The 19,627-nt window shown below is 45.9% G+C and overlaps 1 protein-coding gene across 4 annotated transcripts in view; it reads left to right on the top strand.

The window, feature by feature from the left end:
• Positions 1 to 19,627, top strand: part of LOC126100531 (copper-transporting ATPase 1) — a 589,098-nt gene that overhangs the window by 286,435 nt on the left and 283,036 nt on the right. For all 4 annotated transcript variants that reach the window (XM_049911146.1, XM_049911149.1, XM_049911147.1 and 1 more), the window contains one exon: positions 17,541 to 17,822. In XM_049911146.1, the coding sequence (XP_049767103.1) occupies positions 17,541 to 17,822 (282 nt within the window). The remainder of the gene's footprint in view (positions 1 to 17,540; positions 17,823 to 19,627) is intronic.

The following is a 19,627-nucleotide window of genomic DNA, read 5'->3' as shown; positions in this document are numbered from 1 at the left end:
TCGCTCCCCACACCATGATGCCGGGTGTTGGCCCTGTGTGCCTCGGTCGTATGCAGTCCTGATTGTGGCGCTCACCTGCACGGCGCCAAACACGCATACGACCATCATTGGCACCAAGGCAGAAGCGACTCTCATCGCTGAAGACGACACGTCTCCATTCGTCCCTCCATTCACGCCTGTCGCGACACCACTGGAGGCGGGCTGCACGATGTTGGGGCGTGGAGCGGAAGACGGCCTAACGGTGTGCGGGACCGTATCCCAGCTTCATGGAGACGGTTGCGAATGGTCCTCGCCGATACCCCAGGAGCAACAGTGTCCCTAATTTGCTGGGAAGTGGCGGTGCGGTCCCCTACGGCACTGCGTAGGATCCTACGGTCTTGGCGTGCATCCGTGCGTCGCTGCGGTCCGGTCCCAGGTCGACGGGCACGTGCACCTTCCGCCGACCACTGGCGACAACATCGATGTACTGTGGAGACCTCACGCCCCACGTGTTGAGCAATTCGGCGGTACGTCCACCGGGCCTCCCGCATGCCCACTATACGCCTTCGCTCAAAGTCCGTCAACTGCACATACGGTTCACGTCCACGCTGTCGCGGCATGCTACCAGTGTTAAAGACTGCGATGGAGCTCCGTATGCCACGGCAAACTGGCTGACACTGACGGCGGCGGTGCACAAATGCTGCGCAGCTAGCGCCATTCGACGGCCAACACCGCGGTGCCTGGTGTGTCCGCTGTGCCGTGCGTGTGATCATTGCTTGTACAGCCCTCTCGCAGTGTCCGGAGCAAGTATGGTGGGTCTGACACACCGGTGTCAATGTGTTCTTTTTTCCATTTCCAGGAGTGTATTTGGCCCGGTCACTATCAATGGACCACCCTGTGGATGTGGAAGTTTCGCGTTTTAATCACATTGCAAAATACTCTTCTTTGCGTGCTATCATTTGTCAAAATCATGTTTTGATGCCTCTTACTGTTTGAGATGCGAGGGACAGATAAATATTTCATTCTGTCTTTTTCACTGATGCAGAGATTCGCGACGGTGCGCTGAACATTGATTGGAGACAACGATATCCTTCAATATGTTGTCCACATTTCATATGCAGCAACATACGACCTAACACGCACCAAACGCAGATTTATAGCGACACCAATTTTTCAGTGGAAACTTTGTGAATCTCTTGCAGTAGTTGACCCAATACCGAAATATCACAACTACTCTGAAGATTAACGAAATGATAGGCAGCTCATTGTGAAGCTGACGAACATATGCAGTTGCAGTTACGCATTTATTACCGAATAGTTAGTTTAAAATCGTTTGAGGAGGATCGCAGATCGGCCGCCTTGCGCAGCTTGCTGTTGACACAGTCGACCGAGCCTGCCACGACGTGGTCCGCGCCTTCCATTACCGTCACCTGCTGGCAACTACGCTTCCCTCCACTCGCCCCGTACTGAACTGTCGAAAGTCGCAACTAATTTTTAGGTGGGCACGGGGAGAGTGCCTCTTCCCGCAGACTGGGTCCACAGCCCCCAGATCCTCCCCCACCCACCCATCCCCTGAGGACACTGCCATTATCCTGGCACAGGTACAGACGCTGTTTAGAAAGGATACATTGCATGCAACCGGTGGTGGAGTGTTCCTCGCTGTTAGTAGTAGTTTATCCTGTAGTGAAGTAGAAGTGGATAGTTCCTGTGGATTATTATGGGTGGAGGTTACACTCAACAACCGAGCTAGGTTAATAATTGGCTCCTTTTACCGACCCCCCGTCTCATCAGCATTAGTGGCAGAACAACTGAGAGAAAATTTGGAATACATTTCACATAAATTTTCTCAGCATGTTATAGTCTTAGGTGGAGATTTCAATTTACCAGATATAGACCGGGACACTCAGATGTTTAGGACGGGTGGTAGGGACAGAGCATCGAGTGACATTATACTGAGTGCACTATCCGAAAATTACCTCGAGCAATTAAACAGAGAACCGACTCGTGGAGATAACATCTTGGACCTACTGATAACAAACAGACCCGAACTTTTCGACTCTGTAAGTGCAGAACAGGGAATCAGTGATCATAAGGCCGTTGCAGCATCCCTGAATATGGAAGTTAATAGGAATATGAAAAAAAGGGAGGAAGGTTTATCTGTTTAGCAAGAGTAATAGGAGGCAGATTTCAGACTACCTAACAGATCAAAACGAAAATTTCTGTTCCGACACTGACAATGTTGAGTGTTTATGGAAAAAGTTCAAGGCAATCGTAAAATGCGTTTTAGACAGGTACGTGCCGAGTAAAACTGTGAGGGACGGGAAAAACCCACCGTGGTTCAACAACAAAGTTAGGAAACTACTGCGAAAGCAAAGAGAGATTCACTCCAAGTTTAAACGCAGCCAAAACCTCTCAGACAAACAGAAGCTAAACGATGCCAAAGTTCGCGTAAGGAGGGCGATGCGTGAAGCGTTCAGTGAATTCGAAAGTAAAATACTAGGTACCGACTTGACAGAAAATCCTAGGAAGTTCTGGTCTTACGTTAAATCAGTAAGTGGCTCGAAACAGCATGTCCAGACCCTCCGGGATGATGATGGCATTGAAACAGAGGATGACAAGCGTAAAGCTGAAATACTAAACACCTTTTTCCAAAGCTGTTTCACAGAGGAAGACCGCACTGCAGTTCCTTCTCTAAATCCTATCACAAACGAAGAAATGTCTGACATCGAAATAAGTGTCCAAGGAATAGAAAAGCAGCTGGGATCACTCAACAGAGGAAAGTCCACTGGACCTGACGGGATACTAATTCGATTCTACACAGAGTACGCGAAAGAACTTGCCCCCCTTCTAACAGCCGTGTACCGCAAGTCTCTAGAGGAACGGAAGGTTCAAAATGATTGGAAAAGAGCACAGGTAGTCCCAGTCTTCAAGAAGGGTCGTCGAGCAGGTGCGCAAAACTATAGACCTATATCTCTGACGTCGATCTGTTGTAGAATTTTAGAACATGTTTTTTGCTCGAGTATCATGTCGTTTTTGGAAACTCTGAATCTACTATGTAGGAATCAATATGGATTCCGGAAACAGCGATCGTGTGAGACCCAACTCGCTTTATTTGTTCATGAGACCCAGAAAATATTAGATACAGGCTCCCAGGTAGATGCTATTTTTCTTGACTTCCGGAAGGCGTTCGATACAGTTCCGCACTGTCGCTTGATAAACAAAGTAAGAGCCTACGGAATATCAGACCAGCTGTGTGGCTGGATTGAAGAGTTTTTAGCAAACAGAACACAGCATGTTGTTATCAACGGAGAGACGTCTACAGACGTTAAAGTAACCTCTGGCGTGCCACAGGGGAGTGTTATGGGACCATTGCTTTTCACAATATATATAAATGACCTAGTAGATAGTGTCGGAAGTTCCATGCGGCTTTTCGCGGATGATGCTGTAGTATACAGAGAAGTTGCAGCATTAGAAAATTGTAGCGAAATGCAGGAAGATCTGCAGCGGATAGGCACTTGGTGCAGGGAGTGGCAACTGACCCTCAACATAGGCAAATGTAATGTATTGCGAATACATAGAAAGAAGGATCCTTTATTGTATGATTATATGATAGCGTAACAAACACTGGTAGCAGTTACTTCTGTAAAATATCTTGGCGTATGCGTGCGTAACGATTTGAAGTGGAATGATCATATAAAATTAATTGTTGGTAAGGCGGGTACCAGGTTGAGATTCATTGGGAGAGTTCTTAGAAAATGTAGTCCATCAACAAAGGAGGTGGCTTACAAAACACTCGTTCGACCTATACTTGAGTATTGCTCATCAGTGTGGGATCCGTACCAGATCGGGTTGACGGAGGAGATAGAGAAGATCCAAAGAAGAGCGGCGCGTTTCGTCACAGGTTTATTTGGTAACCGGGATAGCGTTACGGAGATGTTTAACAAACTCAAGTGGCAGACTCTGCAAGAGAGGCGCTCTGCATCGCGGTGTGGCTTGCTCGCCAGGTTTCGAGAGGGTGCGTTTCTGGATGAGGTATCGAATATATTGCTTCCCCCTACTTATACCTCCCGAGGAGATCACGAATGTAAAATTAGAGAGATTATAGCGCGCACAGAGGCTTTCAGACAGTCATTCTTCCCGCGAACCATACGCGACTGGAACAGGAAAGGGAGGTAATGACAGTGGCACGTAAAGTGCCCTCCGCCACACACCGTTGGGTGGCTTGCGGAGTATAAATGTAGATGTAGATGAAACACAGTCACTCTTCTCTAATTGTCTTATTCACAGTAGATTTTATAATATGCTGTGAAGATTATAGGAAGTTAATTTGTGGTCATCATTAGGTTCTGTTCTTCAGTGCTTATGCTGTTGTTCCTGTTGTGGTCTATATGAAGACTGAATTGATGCAGCTGTGCCTGATAGTTCGTCCTACGCAAGTCTCTTCATACGTACATAACTGCTGGGCAGCCATGAACCAGTTTACTGCACTGTGTTCTTGGTCTCCATCTACAGTCTCTACAGAATCCTCCCCCTCCCCCCGCCCTTAATTACCAAACTACAGGATGGCGCAGTTATTAAAGGTAGCCCGCTTCCCCTTGGAGTGAGAACGCAATATTTCTACTTCTGAAATAAACAGCTACACAAATGGACAGTTTTATGCAATAGCAGATTATTAGCATTCATCTGTCGGCATTTCAGTGTATTACATCACTGAAATTCGCGGTCTGCAAAATTACTTTCTCGGTAGACGAATGAGTTGATTTTGTGTAAGGTGTATTTGTTTGCCGACGATGCTGTGGTGTACAGTAAGGTGTCGATGACTTAGGAAAAATTTCTACTTGCTGTGACGAATCGCAGCTACCTCTAAATGTGAAAAAATGTAAGTTAACGCGGACGAGTAGGAAAAACAAATCTATAGCGTTCGGATGTTCCCCGATGTTATTCAGTCTGTATACTGAGCAAGCAGTAAAAGAAACAAAAGAAAAATTCGGAGTAGGAATTAAAATCCACAGAGAAGAAATAAAAACTATGAAGTTCGCCGATGATCCTGTAATTCTGTCAGAGACAACAAAGGTTCTGGGAGAGCAGTTGAACGGAATGGACAGTGTCTTGAAAGGAGGATATAAGATGAACATCAACAAAAGCAAAATGAGGATAATGGAATGTAGTCGAATTAAATAGGGTGATGCTGAGGGAATTAAATTAGGAAATTAAACACTTAAGGTAGTAAATGAGTTTTGCTATTTGGGGAACAAAATAACTGATGATAGTCGAAGTACAGAGGATATAAAATGGACTGGCAACTCGAAGGAAAGCGTTTCTGAAGAAGAGAAATTTGTTAACATCGAATATAGATTTAAGTGTCAGGAAGTCGTTTCTGAAAGTATTTGTGTGGAGTGTGGCCATGTATGGAAGTGAAACGTGGACGATAAATAGTTCAGACGAGAAGAGAATAGAAGCTTTTGAAATGTGGTGCTACCAGAAGAATGCTGAAGATTAGATGGGTAGATCACATAACTAATGAGGAGGTACTAAATATAATTGGGAAGAGCAGAAATTTGTGGCACAACTTGACAAGAAGAAGGGATCGGTTGGTAGGGCATATTCTGAGGCATCAAGGGATCGCCAATTTAGTATTGGAGGGCAGCGTGGAGGGTAAAAATCGTAGATGGAGACCAAGAGATGAATACACTAAGCAGATTCAGAAGGATGTAGGTTGCAGTAGGTACTGGGAGATGAAGAAGCTTGCACAGGATAGAGTAGCATGGAGAGCTGCATCAAACCAGTCTCTGGACTGAAGACCATAACAACAGCGTTCGGATACAGCATTATTAGTGTCCCGTCTAGCACAGTCACGTCTTTATATCTGGGCGTAACGTTGCAACGCGATATAAAATGGAAGGAACATGTGATGACTATGGGAGGAATGGTCGACTTGGTTAATTGGCAGAATTTTAGGAAAGTGTCCTTCATCTGTAAAGGAGACAGCATGTAGAATGCTGGTGCGACCTATTGTTGAGTACTGCTCGAGTGTTTGGGATCCGTACCAGGTCAGATTGAAAAAAGGCATCGAAGAAATTCAGAGGCGCGCTGCTAGATTTGTTGCCGGTAGGTTCGAACAACACGTAATTGTTACGGAGATGCTTCGGGAAGTTAAATGGGAATCCTTGGAGGGAAGGCGACGTTCTTTTCGAGGAAAAATTAGAGAACCGACATTTGAAGCTGACAGCCAAACGATTCTACTGCCGCCAATATACATTGTGCGTAAGGACCACAAACATAAGATACGAGAGATTAGGACTCGCTCTATTTGCGAGTGGAACAGGAGGGGAAATGACCGGTAGTGGTACAGGGTGTGCTCCACCACGCACCGTAGAGTGGCTTGCGGAGTATCTGTGTAGACGTAGACGTAGATGTACACTCCTGGAAATTGAAATAAGAACACCGTGAATTCATTGTCCCAGGAAGGGGAAACTTTATTGACACATTCCTGGGGTCAGATACATCACATGATCACACTGACAGAACCACAGGCACATAGACACAGGCAACAGAGCATGCACAATGTCGGCACTAGTACAGTGTATATCCACCTTTCGCAGCAATGCAGGCTGCTATTCTCCCATGGAGACGATCGTAGATATGCTGGATGTAGTCCTGTGGAACGGCTTGCCATGCCATTTCCACCTGGCGCCTCAGTTGGACCAGCGTTCGTGCTGGACGTGCAGACCGCGTGAGACGACGCTTCATCCAGTCCCAAACTTGCTCGATGGGGGACAGATCCGGAGATCTTGCTGGCCAGGGTAGTTGACTTACACCTTCTAGAGCACGTTGGGTGGCACGGGATACATGCGGACGTGCATTGTCCTGTTGGAACAGCAAGTTCCCTTGCCGGTCTAGGAATGGTAGAACGATGGGTTCGATGACGGTTTGGATGTACCGTGCACTATTCAGTGTCCCCTCGACGATCACCAGTGGTGTACGGCCAGTGTAGGAGATCGCTCCCCACACCATGATGCCGGGTGTTGGCCCTGTGTGCCTCGGTCGTATGCAGTCCTGATTGTGGCGCTCACCTGCACGGCGCCAAACACGCATACGACCATCATTGGCACCAAGGCAGAAGCGACTCTCATCGCTGAAGACGTCTCCATTCGTCCCTCCATTCACGCCTGTCGCGACACCACTGGAGGCGGGCTGCACGATGTTGGGGCGTGAGCGGAAGACGGCCTAACGGTGTGCGGGACCGTAGCCCAGCTTCATGGAGACGGTTGCGAATGGTCCTCGCCGATACCCCAGGAGCAACAGTGTCCCTAATTTGCTGGGAAGTGGCGGTGCGGTCCCCTACGGCACTGCGTAGGATCCTACGGTCTTGGCGTGCATCCGTGCGTCGCTGCGGTCCGGTCCCAGGTCGACGGGCACGTGCACCTTCCGCCGACCACTGGCGACAACATCGATGTACTGTGGAGACCTCACGCCCCACGTGTTGAGCAATTCGGCGGTACGTCCACCCGGCCTCCCGCATGCCCACTATACGCCCTCGCTCAAAGTCCGTCAACTGCACATACGGTTCACGTCCACGCTGTCGCGGCATGCTACCAGTTTTAAAGACTGCGATGGAGCTCCGTATGCCACGGCAAACTGGCTGACACTGACGGCTAGTGATGGGGAGCTCGTGAATGAGTCGTTCAAATGAACGCTTCACTTCAGTGAAGTGTGAACTAACCACTCAATTTCAATGAACTGGTACTTCAAACTCTTCACAGATAGCACACTCCACACTTTTTTCTAGTTCACTCACTCTCTTCTCCTCTCCCTCTCCCACGACATCGGCGCTACGTCACTCATTCTCCCTTCACTTCAGTCCTCCCTCTGCTGCCTGTTGACGAATCGCGCGGGGTTTGTGGGGAAAGATAGGTTTACGAGGGGTTGGGAGGTGAGGGGAAGGCAGCGTCAGCTGCTAAGTGCAGTGCTGACATTACTCGTGACTATTTGTGTATTTATACTTCGCGTCTACGGGTAGCCTACCGTTGGCAGCGCTTGCAGACAAATGAATATAAAAGATATAAACGAAGGGCCTGGCTGTGTGAGCACGCACAGCCAACATGAAAATAAAAGGTTTGTTAATAACACTGAAAGAGGGATTTTACATGAAATCGTACCAATGACTACAGGTGACAGTTTACGTTTTGAATCTGGAGAGTCATTATTCTCAACAAAAATAAAATCTACAGGAAAACTTGTGAATAATTACTTAACGTAGGTATATAGACTGTGACAGTTGTAAACATACTCATTCTATTTTGGATTAAATTTTACAAGGAACTTAAAATTGGACTGCATTTCGTTGGTAGCCCTATTTTTCAGTTCATGAATACAACAAATAATATTTCATTTGGCAGATAAAGACTTTTTTGGACGCTTCATGAGAAAATTTCGAGCAAGATTAAATATAATGCCTTCTTTATATGTGACAGGCTTCTCTGTTTATCTTTCCTCTGTCCCCTTCGACCATGCTCTATTTAAGTTAACTCAGACGCTGTAAGATCGTAAAACGTTGCGTGCACGTTACTGCATAGTTCGGCCATCTGTTGGTAAAATTATGAAGTATTACGAAGCTTCATTGTACGAGCGAGGCGAAGCGAGCGTAGCAGCGGCTGAGCGGCGAACTGGGCAACTTCGACAGGCTTCCATACTTCACGAATGAACTACTTCATTTGAACGCTTCACGGCAAAGAGTGAAATGAATGAAGTAGTTCACTGGAATGAACGAGTTCGACCCATCTCTACTGACGGCGGCAGTGCACAAATGCTGCGCAGCTAGCGCCATTCGACGGCCAACACCGCGGTTCCTGGTGTGTCCGCTGTGCCGTGCGTGTGATCATTGCTTGTACAGCCCTCTCGCAGTGTCCGGAGCAAGTATGGTGGGTCTGACACACCGGTGTCAATGTGTTCTTTTTTCCATTTCCAGGAGTGTATATTAACGAAACTAGCGAAATTTTCGGGGTCGAGTATCCAGATAGAGGACTACCAGCAAAGAGAGCAATAAAGAGTCTGTATAAAAACTGGCGCACCTACGGATCAATGCAAAATGTAAAGCGACAAAGAATTCCTGCAGCTCGCACACCAGAAGTTATTGCATGCATTCGCCGTAGAATTATTCGGAGCCGAAAGAAGTCTACACGTAAAATGGGCCGACAGGTACATGCAAATAGGATGAGCTGCCAGCGGATATCGAAAAGTCTTAATTTGAAGCCAGATCGTGTGACTGTTGTGCAGCAATTGCAGGAAGATGACAGTCAGAAACGTGTAGATTACTGCACGTGGCTTTTGAATAACATCAACGATGGACGGTTAGACCCTTTCCATTACATGAAGAGTGATGAAGCATGGTTTCATCTCTCCGGTGATGCGAATTCATAGAACACGAGGCGCTGGGTAACGGTGAACCCTATCACTGTGTGTCAGCAATCGCTCCATGATGAAAAAATCGGGGTTTGCTGCGGTGTAACAGGAACGCAAATCCTTGAACCGACATTTTTTTTACACTGACACGGTTGCATATATGGTAATTTTTTATGCATTTTGTGCCCAAATCACTGATTATGAAAAACAAACACTGCTGCTTCCATCAAGATGGAGCAACATGCCACACGTCTAAGGTATCCCCGGAACGAGTCCGTGACGTCTTCACTGAGGAACGAACTGTCAGCAAACATCTGTGGCCACCACGTTCGCCCGGGTTCCCGGGTTCGATTCCCGGCGGGGTCAGGGATTTTCTCTGCCTCGTGATGGCTGGGTGTTGTGTGCTGTCCTTGGGTTAGTTAGGTTTAAGTAGTTCTAAGTTCTAGGGGACTTATGACCACAGATGTTAACTCCCATAGTGCTCAGAGCCATTTTTGAACCACGTTCGCCGGATCTGACATAACGTGATTTTTTTCCCCTGTGGGTTTACTTGAAGAGTAAGGTCTGTGAAACAAATCCGCCCACAACAAAGGAAGTGAAAGACATCAGTCGTGAAGTTAAAATTTCTCTGCATTTCCTTAATGCTTACCGAGCGAGGTGCCGCAGAGTTTAAGCATTCTGAACTTACATTCGGGAGGGTGACGGTGCAAACTCGCGTCCATCCATCCTCATTTAGGTTTTCCGTGATTTTCCTAAATCGCTTCAGGCAAATGTCGGGATGGCTCCTTCGAAAGGGCACGGCCGACTTCCTTCCCTAATCCGATGGGACCGATGACCTCGCTGTTTGGCCAAATCAACCAACCAACCGACCTTTATACTTAAACGCGTGCTTTTATCTGCACCTATTTGATGCCTCAGAATGCAGCCACCAATGTACCCCATCTTCTAGTCACATTGTGCCATAAATGTCTTTTCTTGGCTGATGAGTTGAGTACCTCTTAATTAGCTGCTTAATCTACCTATGTAACCTCCACAGCTTTTATGTCTAATCACGTTTGAAAAGTTGCTGTTGTCTTCTTGTCTCTGGTGTTCATCATCCATTAGAGAAAAAGTGCTTTCGTAAAAGATTTTGCAGCACTTAAATTTCTGGTAGAAATTTCTCTTGTTATTGGGTAGCATTTTTTCAGACCTATAATGAGCTCAACAGATAGACATAATGGAGACTTTAGTCATCAAAAATATATTGTCCTTCACGATTTACAACAGTCTGCCAACGCTGGGATAACTTTCCGATTTCACGACTGTACCAATCACCAATCACATGGTTCTGACGCGAAGAACTTGTCGAGCCATGTTCCGAGCGTATTTTCATCCAGCTGTTCGATAGAGCGCGGAAAATGTGACAATCTGAAGGCCAAGACGTGGGTGTGTAATGACTTCCCAACTCCTGTATAATACACAACTGGCCATTAAAGTTGCTACACCAAGAAGAAATGCAGATGATTATTGGGTATTCATTTGACAAATATATTATACTAGAACTGACATGTCATTGCATTTTCACGCACTTTGGGTGCATAGATCCTGATAAATCAGTACCCAGAACAACCACCTCTGGCTGTAATAATGGCCTTGATACGCCTGGGCATTCAGTCAAACAGAGCTTGGATGGCGTGTACAGGTACAGCTGCCGAGTAGTGACTGGCGTATTGTGACGAGCCAGTTGCTCAGCCACCATTGACCAGACGTTTTCAGTTGGTGAGAGATCTGGAGAATGTGCTGGCCAGGGCAGCAGTAACCAGAAAGGCCCGTACAGGACGTGCAACATGTGGTCGTGCATTATCCTGCTGAAATGTAGGGTTTCGCAGGGATCGAATGAACGGTAGAGCCACGGGTCGTAACACATTTGAAATTTAACGTCCACTGTTCAAAGTGCCGTCAATGCGAACAAGAGGTGACCGAAACGTGTAAGCAGTGGCACCCCATACCATCACGCCGGGTGAAACGCCAGTATGGCGATGACGAATAGACGCTTCCAATGTGTGTTCACCGCGATGTCGCCAAACACGGATGCGACCATCATGATGCTGTAAGCAGAACCTGGATTCTTCCGAAAGAATGACGTTTTGCCATTCGTGCACCCGGTTTCGTCGTTTAGTACACCATCGCAGGCGCTCCTGTCTGTGATGCAGCGTCAAGGGTAACCGCAGCCGTGGTCTCCGAGCTGACAGTCCATGCTGGTGTAAACGTCGTAGAACTGTTCGTTCCTTAGACGAGGCATCACAACGTTTCACCAGGCAACGCCGGTCAACTGCTGTTAGTGTATGAAAGATCGGTTGGAAGCTTTCCTCATGTAAGCACGTTGTAGGTGTCGCCACCGGCGCCAACTTTGTGTGAATTTTCTGAAAAACTAATCATTTGCATATCACAGCATCTTCTTCCTGTCGGTTAAATTTCGCGTCTGTAGCACGTCATCTTCGTGGTGTAGCAATTTTAATGGCGAGTAGTGTATTTTTTGTGGGTCTAACGGAATACGGGCAGATTATTGTGGAGTAGCTTCCTTCATGCAGGCTTGGTCGTTGTTCTTGGACTGCGTCCCTAAGACGTGTCAGTTGTTGATGATGATAAATGTCGCCAGTAATGGTTACACCTCAGGGAAACCATTCGTAGTACAGCACATCGCCGCTATTCCACCAGATGCATAACATTATTTTTTATGGACGCATGCAAGCCAGGTCAGGACTGTAAGGCGGGTGTTTCAGTGTTGTCGATCCGAGTTTTGTGATCGCTTCCATGGTTTTTTGACTGACATGTGGCCGTGGATTGTCTTGCAACAGCACAACATCCTGCTTTTGCCGATGTGATCGAACACGAGTCAGTCAAGCTTGAAGTTTCTTCAGTGTTATCACATATGCATAAGAATTTATGGTGGTTCCACTTGGCATGATGCCCACAAGCAAGAGTCCTTCGGAATCGAAAAACACTGTAGCCGTAACTTTTCCAGTAGAAGGTGTGGTTATAATTTTTTTTCTTGGGTGAATTTGCATGATGCCACTCCATTGATTGCCTCTTCGTCTCTGGTGAAAAATGATGGAGCCGTATTTCATCGCCTGTCACAATTCTTCCAAAAAAATTCATTTCCACCATTCTCGTACTGTTCCAAAAGTCCGCTGCATACCGTTTTTCTTGTTTCTTCGTGAGCCACTGTCAACATCCTGGGAACCCACCTGGCACAAAACTTTTTTAACACCAACACTTTGAGTATTCTGCAAACACTTCCTTCCCCTATCCCAACGTAGCGTGACAATTTGTTCACTGTGATGCGTCTGTCAGCAGTCACCATTTCGTTAACTCTCTGCACTTTGTCTGGAGTGTGTACAGTACGAGGCCTGCCGCTGCGAGGACAGTTCTCAATATTTCCGTGCCCGCTTTCTTCACGTAACCTGCTTGCCCACCGACTAACTGCAATGCGATCCACAGCAGCATCTCCATACACCTTTTTCAATCTCTTGTGGAGGTTTCCCACTGTCTCGTTTTCACAGCACAGGAATTCTATGACAGCACGTTGCTTCTGACGAACATCAAGTGTAGCAGCCATCTGGGAGACATGCTGTGATGGCGCCACTCACGGGAACAGGTTGAACTAAGTTAGAAAACAAGCGGAAAGAATGTATCTCCACACTGTAAAACTTTCACACATCCAGAATGAATACTCAATTTTTACGAAAATAGTGTGCATTTCTTTTGGAGTGACCCTCGTATTATGTAATCTGGAGATGCAAGGGGAGAAAGGAAAGAGAAGGAACCCATGATATCAGCTGCCTCGGGACTTTATGCGGAGGCAGTGGCGCAGAGTGCAAATCTGCTTACCAGGAAGTTCCTTTAGCCATTGCGCCACTGGGTCAGTGTTTATCACAATTGCACAGACTATCCCGGCACATGAAAGAGAAGCAGTGGTTGGGAAGGGAGTGAGACAGGGTTGTAGCCTCTCCCCGGTGTTATTCAATCTATATATTGAGCAACCAAAAAAAAACTCGGAGTGAGTATTGAAATCCATGGAGAAGAAATACAACCTTTAAGGTTCGTCGATGACATTGTAATTCTGTCAGAGACAGCAAAGGACTTGGAAGAGCAGTTGAATGGAATCGACAGTGTCTTGAAAGGAGGATATGAGATGAACATCAACAAATGCAAAACGAGGATAATGGAATGTAGTCGAATTAAGTCAGGTGAAGCTGAGGGAATTAGATTAGGAAATGAGGCACTTAAAGTGGTAAAGGAGTTTTCTGTTTGGGGAGCAAAATAACTGATGATGGTCGAAGTAGAGAGGAAATAAAATGTAGACTGGCAATGGCAAGGAAAGCGTTTCTGAAGAAGAGAAATTTGTTAACATGTAGTATAGATCTAAGTGTCAGGAAGTCGTTTCTGAAAGTATTTGTATGGAGTGTAGCCATGTATGGAAGTGAAACATGGACGATAAATAGTTTGGACAAGAAGAGAATAGAAGCTTTCGAAATGTGGTGCTACAGAAGAATGCTGAAGATTAGATGGGTTGAACTAATGAGGAGGTATTGAATAGAATTGGGGAGGAGCTTGTGGCACAACTTGACTAGAAGAAGGGATCGGTGGGTAGGACATGTTATGAGGCATCGAGGGATCACCAATTTAGTATTGGAGGGCAGCGTGGAGGGTAAAAATCGCAGAGGGAGACCAAGAGATGAATACACTAAGCAGATTCAGAAGGATGTAGGCTGCAGTAAGTACTGGGAGATGAAGCAGCTTGCACAGGATGGAGTTACATGGAGAGCTGCATCAAACCAGTCTCAGGACTGAAGACCACAACAACAACATCCGGGGACGCCCCTCGGCCCACCCATACTTCCACCTAGGGCCCATCTATCCGCAGTGCTCGCCCATGTCCTCCATGTTCCCTATTTTGTGACTCCGCATGAAGGCCCGTTGCAGCTGACATCATCAGTTCCTTTCCTTTCCTTCTTTCCCCGTTCTTTCTCCGCCCTCCACCTACAGTTTACATGATACGTATCACATCTGCAGATCCCGCGTGGTGCCTTTTCTTCCAGACACATCCAAATGAATACACTCCACACATCCACATAAATGTGTTTCTGCGAGTACCTTCGCCTCTTCAGTTCACTGTACACAGATGTGACATTAACAACGTAATCACTGTCTGAACCTACAGTCACTTTTAGACACAATATTTGCAGAATGCAGTGGCTGTAAATGATGTAAACAAAATGCACAATGAAGTTTTTGAGGCAGTCGCTGACATGCTTAACTCTTCCACGCCGGCGCTGTGGCCGAGCGCCTGTCCCGTCCGGCCGTGGCCGCTGTACGACGAATTTTTGGCGTTGCCCGCAATGCTACTCTGCCCCCCTTTAACACTCGTAGTGTTATCGACATTATTGGACTTAATACAAAATATATATTCGGGAAAATACTTACACAAATCACACATGTTTTTGACAGCGTGTACAAAAAGTCATTGTCGTGGGGCTGTTCGTTATTGGCGCAATGTAAAAACCGCAAGATATGTCGAAATCGGTCGCTAGGTAGCAGTTTAGAAAATGTGGGTGTATGAATAATGGTGTATAGGTCAAACTTCCAAACAAGTCGAGCGTAGTGAAGAGGAGAAATGTGACGCGAGGGGGAACTGCCACAGCAGTCCACCGGCTGGGCGCCACATTCGCTCCCGACTTCTACAGAAGTTCACCGTAACTAAAGGGTTAAATATGAAGTGCGTAACATGATGGCAGTTTGAAGTAAACAGCATCACTCAATTCAAAAGGATCGATACATCCACAACTTGAAAAAAGTGCGTCATATAATCTACACCTATGTACCAATCATGCGTACACTGTCAAAAGATTTATACAGGATGTTAAATATGAATTTCACAGTCGCGAAATAGTTAAATGGGCGACAAGACTGTAATAATGAGGGGCAACTTTCTTGTGTAGAAGCCAACACTGAAAAGATTGACCCCGAACTCAAGAATCGACTTTAAGACAATCGAAATTAGCCGCGGTTTCCCAAGATCCCACATAGATGCCTTCCGACTATTTAAAGATTGCCATATGAACATGTATTCGCCCCGATAACTGAATGGTCAGCGTGATGGACTGCCGTCCTAAGGGGCCCTGGTTCGATTCCCGGCTGAGTCGGGGATTTTCTCCGCTCAGGGAGTGAGTGTTGTGTTGTCTTTATCATCATCCGTATCGGGCGCGCAGGTGGAATGTAATAAGACCTGCACCAAGGCGGCCGGACCTGCCCCGTAAGGGGCTTCCCGGCCAATGACGCCAAAAGCTCATTTCACGTGAACATAATGCGATCTCTACCCAACCATTAGAAAAATAGCTTTGTTATATTTTTCTACTTAATATGGGCTGTAAGTATTAACAGTAACTCTGTTTATGAAATATCTGGTGGTTTAGGAAAATGGAAAAATTTTATGAAACAATTTTAAGCATCCACGTTGGGAATACCCCATTTTCGGATTCAAGAGCTATATTAAAAATTATGGTAATTTATGCAGAGATCTTAATTAATGGCTTAGTCAATTAGCGAGGTATGTCCAGTCCAACAATAGTACGATGGCAAGATCGGAATCTAACAAACACAGCATGTGCAATGGAAAATGTAGCTGGTCACAGACTTTAAAGTTGATTATTTCGTAAGTTAATTAGTTTCACAGAAATTGAAATAAGTTACTGGAAAGTCGGAATGCCAGTCTTTCTAATGAGTGGTGTCACTATGTCCATAAATATATATATATTAGCACACACGAAAACTGAAAAGTAATACAGTAGTAAAAAAGTTCAGTGTGCCATATTTTTTGACTGACAAGGTAATAGTAAAAGTAGAGATGTCATTGGAACCAGTCCATTCAGAATGATGCCTTGCATAATGGATCCAAGTGGAGAAAGGCTTAGTTAAGGTTTTGGAACGTATATTATACGTAAATTGAAGGTGGAGAGGGAGGGGATGACTGCTGTCAGCCGCATGGGGACATTACACAGAATCATCAGCGACTTGTGAAAATGTGTACTGGGATGGGATTCCAGCCTGGAATCTCATGTTGACCAGGCAGATGCGTTAACCATTGCACCTTGCAGGGCGCAGGATTATCGCAAATACGCGGACATCTTGGCACGCCCCACAGCCGATCCAAATTCCCATCAATCGCCAACTATTTGCAGTCCCTTTCCATTCCCCCCATATTTTCTCACTGAGATTCCCACAAGAGGTCGGATGTATTTGTGCATCCGCACTGAAGAATGTATGGTGTCTGTTCTTTTGGACATGTCTGAAAGAACAGACACCACTCACTAATATAACATATATATTACTTAGAAAATATAAGTAAAATGAGAAATAATTTTTAGGACCGTTCTGATAAAATGTAGATACTTTGGAGTAAACGGGTTCACTAACCAAAAAGCAGATGTGTTCAGTCATTGACAGACCTCTCTTTCTCTCTCTCTCTCTCTCTCTCTTTCCTTCCCCCTCTCTCCTCACCCCACTTTTTGTCAAACTCCTTTACTGCCTTTGTCCATCTCCTCCGCGCCCTTCTCTGTCCACCTCCACACCCCATCTCTCTGCTGAGCCGTGCCCATGTGTACAGTGTAGCTACTGCAAAGGACGCAGATAAAGCAAGGCAACACACCTATTGTCAAGGGCAGCCAACACATTGGGGGCTGAAAAACAGTTTCTTGCTCCTGATGTGTAAAGTGTGCTGCACAGCAGGGTGGTAAGGCAGGCCGATGCTGTTCCCACACTATTTGCCTATCGTGCAGGGCAGCCTGTATGCCTACAGGCCAGAGGCTACAAAAATGATTTTGCCCATATCCCCACTTCTGTTGGAGCTAGGAGGTTATAAACCCCAAAGTGCTGATACTTACGAGGCTTGCTGTTTCTGTGCCAAATTTAGTAAATAACGATCTAGGGATTTCGGACATTCACACATTCGATCAGAGGGAGGGAGAGGGGGAGATTAAACTTCAGATTAATCTTGGTCATTAAGACTGAATATCTGAGATGCAGCAAAAGTCCTTCGGCACTGTCATGTTTTTATTGTAGCCTAGGAGGCTTAATGTGCCAGAAGACAGGCATAACTCTTGGTTTTGGGCTGTCTGCAGGTGGACCTGGAGAACAGCAGTGCCACAGTGGAGATGGACGCAGGTAGAACGAATGCTGCGGCATTGGTGGACGCTGTCGAGGATGCGGGCTTCACGGCGAGTGTCGCCACTGACGATGCGACGGCAGCTGCTACCTCCTCCTCCACCACCACTACTGCAGATGCTGCCGAGCCTGCACCTGTGTCCACCGTCAGTGTGCACATCGAGGGCATGACTTGCCAGTCCTGTGTCCGCAACATTGAGGGGCTCGTCTCTGTTCGACCTGGTGTGTCTCAAGTGAAGGTCAGTCACAGCAGCACTGAATTTCCACTTATTTTTTATGTCTCCCAAAGTTTGTAATCATTGTATTTATTCAGTGTATAATTACATTAAAACAATGGAAACATACAGAAATACATTTAGGAAGTCACACTCTCATTAAAAATTCACAAGATTTCTGAGACTGTAGGCATCTCAGCTGAGTAAGTGCATACTGTACTGCACAGAAAATTAGCTATGAAGAAGCTGTGCAAGGTGATTGCAGAAACTTCTCAGAGTAAGACCAAAAGCACATTCAGCATACCACATCTCACATAGTAGCTATGAAGTGATGTGTGTAAGACAAAAGTCCTTGCCATACATTTATGTTTGTGTTCTTTCAAATACCTCACACTACATTTTGACTCCCACAGCACCCGCAGTCCTTAGCAATGCTTCTGATTGCATCTGCTTGTTGTCCTTCTGCCTGACATACCACTTCTTGTACAGTAAAACTAGTTCGCAGTGACTGCACTGAGTAACCGACAGTCCCTCATAATTCAAAGATAACATCACAATCTCAATAACTACTAGAGTCCTGAGTATCTTTTAATGGGCTGCCCATCTTTTTTTTTTATGCACATGCGCGCGCATGCGCCCACACACACACACACACACACACACACACACACACACACACTCTCTCTCTCTCTCTCTCTCTCTCTCTCTCTCTCTCTCTCTCTCTCTCTCTCTCTCTCTCCCCCCCCCCCCCCCTCTGTCTGTCTGTCTGTCTGTCTTCCCTACTGCTGATTTGCCATGATTTCCTAGCATAGAAGCATATATATTTTCTTTATATCATATTGAAAAATGCCCCGTGTCTGCCCAATGTATCTTTATCACTTGACGGACATTCTGTCTTACAAACTGCTTCTTGTTCCAATTTATTCCTCCTCTTCATGTCATCACATTTTAAGCTGCATATCTCAAGTCTCTCACTCAGCATGCTAACTTTATGGTGTAAGGTTTGTATACATGGAGATGATTTGACAAGTCTGATAAAAAAGCAAGGAAAAAATGTTTGTTTTGTAAACAACCTCCTTACTTCTCGGGAGTCTCCTTTGTGGGATGTACACTTGGTCCAGTTTTCCTCTAGCTTTTCCATCCCCCCAGAACAATAGGTTCTGTCGAGCTCTGCAAAATACTGAACTGCAACTATCACTTCCTTGTTTAACAAAAATTTCCTCCCGTCAAGCCGACGTTCCAACTTAGAGAACATGGAAGAAGTCACTTGATGCTAAGTCTGCTGAATAGGGTGGATGAGGAACCAATTAAAAGCCCAGTTCATGCAGTTTCACCATTACGATCATTGGTGTGTGGGGTGGTGCAGTATCCTGATGAAAGAGCACTTTTGGGTTCGCCAATCTTGATCTTTTTTCAGCGTAGGGAAGTTTCAAATGATTGGACAATGAAGCATAATAGGCTCTAGTTTTGATTGTCTTTTTCCAAGTAGTGTCCTGGGGAATCTCAAGAAACTGTGGCAATCACCTTCCCAGGTGTCAAAATACCCATTGCCTTCTTCATTGCACTTTCACCAACCTTTGTCCATTGTTTTGACTGCCATTTTGACTCTGGTGTGTAATGATGGATCCAGGTTTCATGAACATTCACAAATCTACACAAAAAGTCTAGCGCATCGTGATTAAATGTCACCAGATATTGTGTTGAAGTGGTATGCCAAATGTGCTTCTGGTCCTACTCTGAGCAATTACTGCACCCACCTTGCACACAGCTACTTCATAGCAAATTTTCTGTGCACTTTTGGGTTCGCCAATCTTGATCTTTTTTCAGCA

Source organism: Schistocerca cancellata, chromosome 9, assembly GCF_023864275.1.
Source record: "Schistocerca cancellata isolate TAMUIC-IGC-003103 chromosome 9, iqSchCanc2.1, whole genome shotgun sequence".
Classification (NCBI taxonomy): Eukaryota; Metazoa; Arthropoda; class Insecta; order Orthoptera; family Acrididae; genus Schistocerca; species Schistocerca cancellata.
This window is presented reverse-complemented; position numbering and strand designations above follow the sequence as displayed.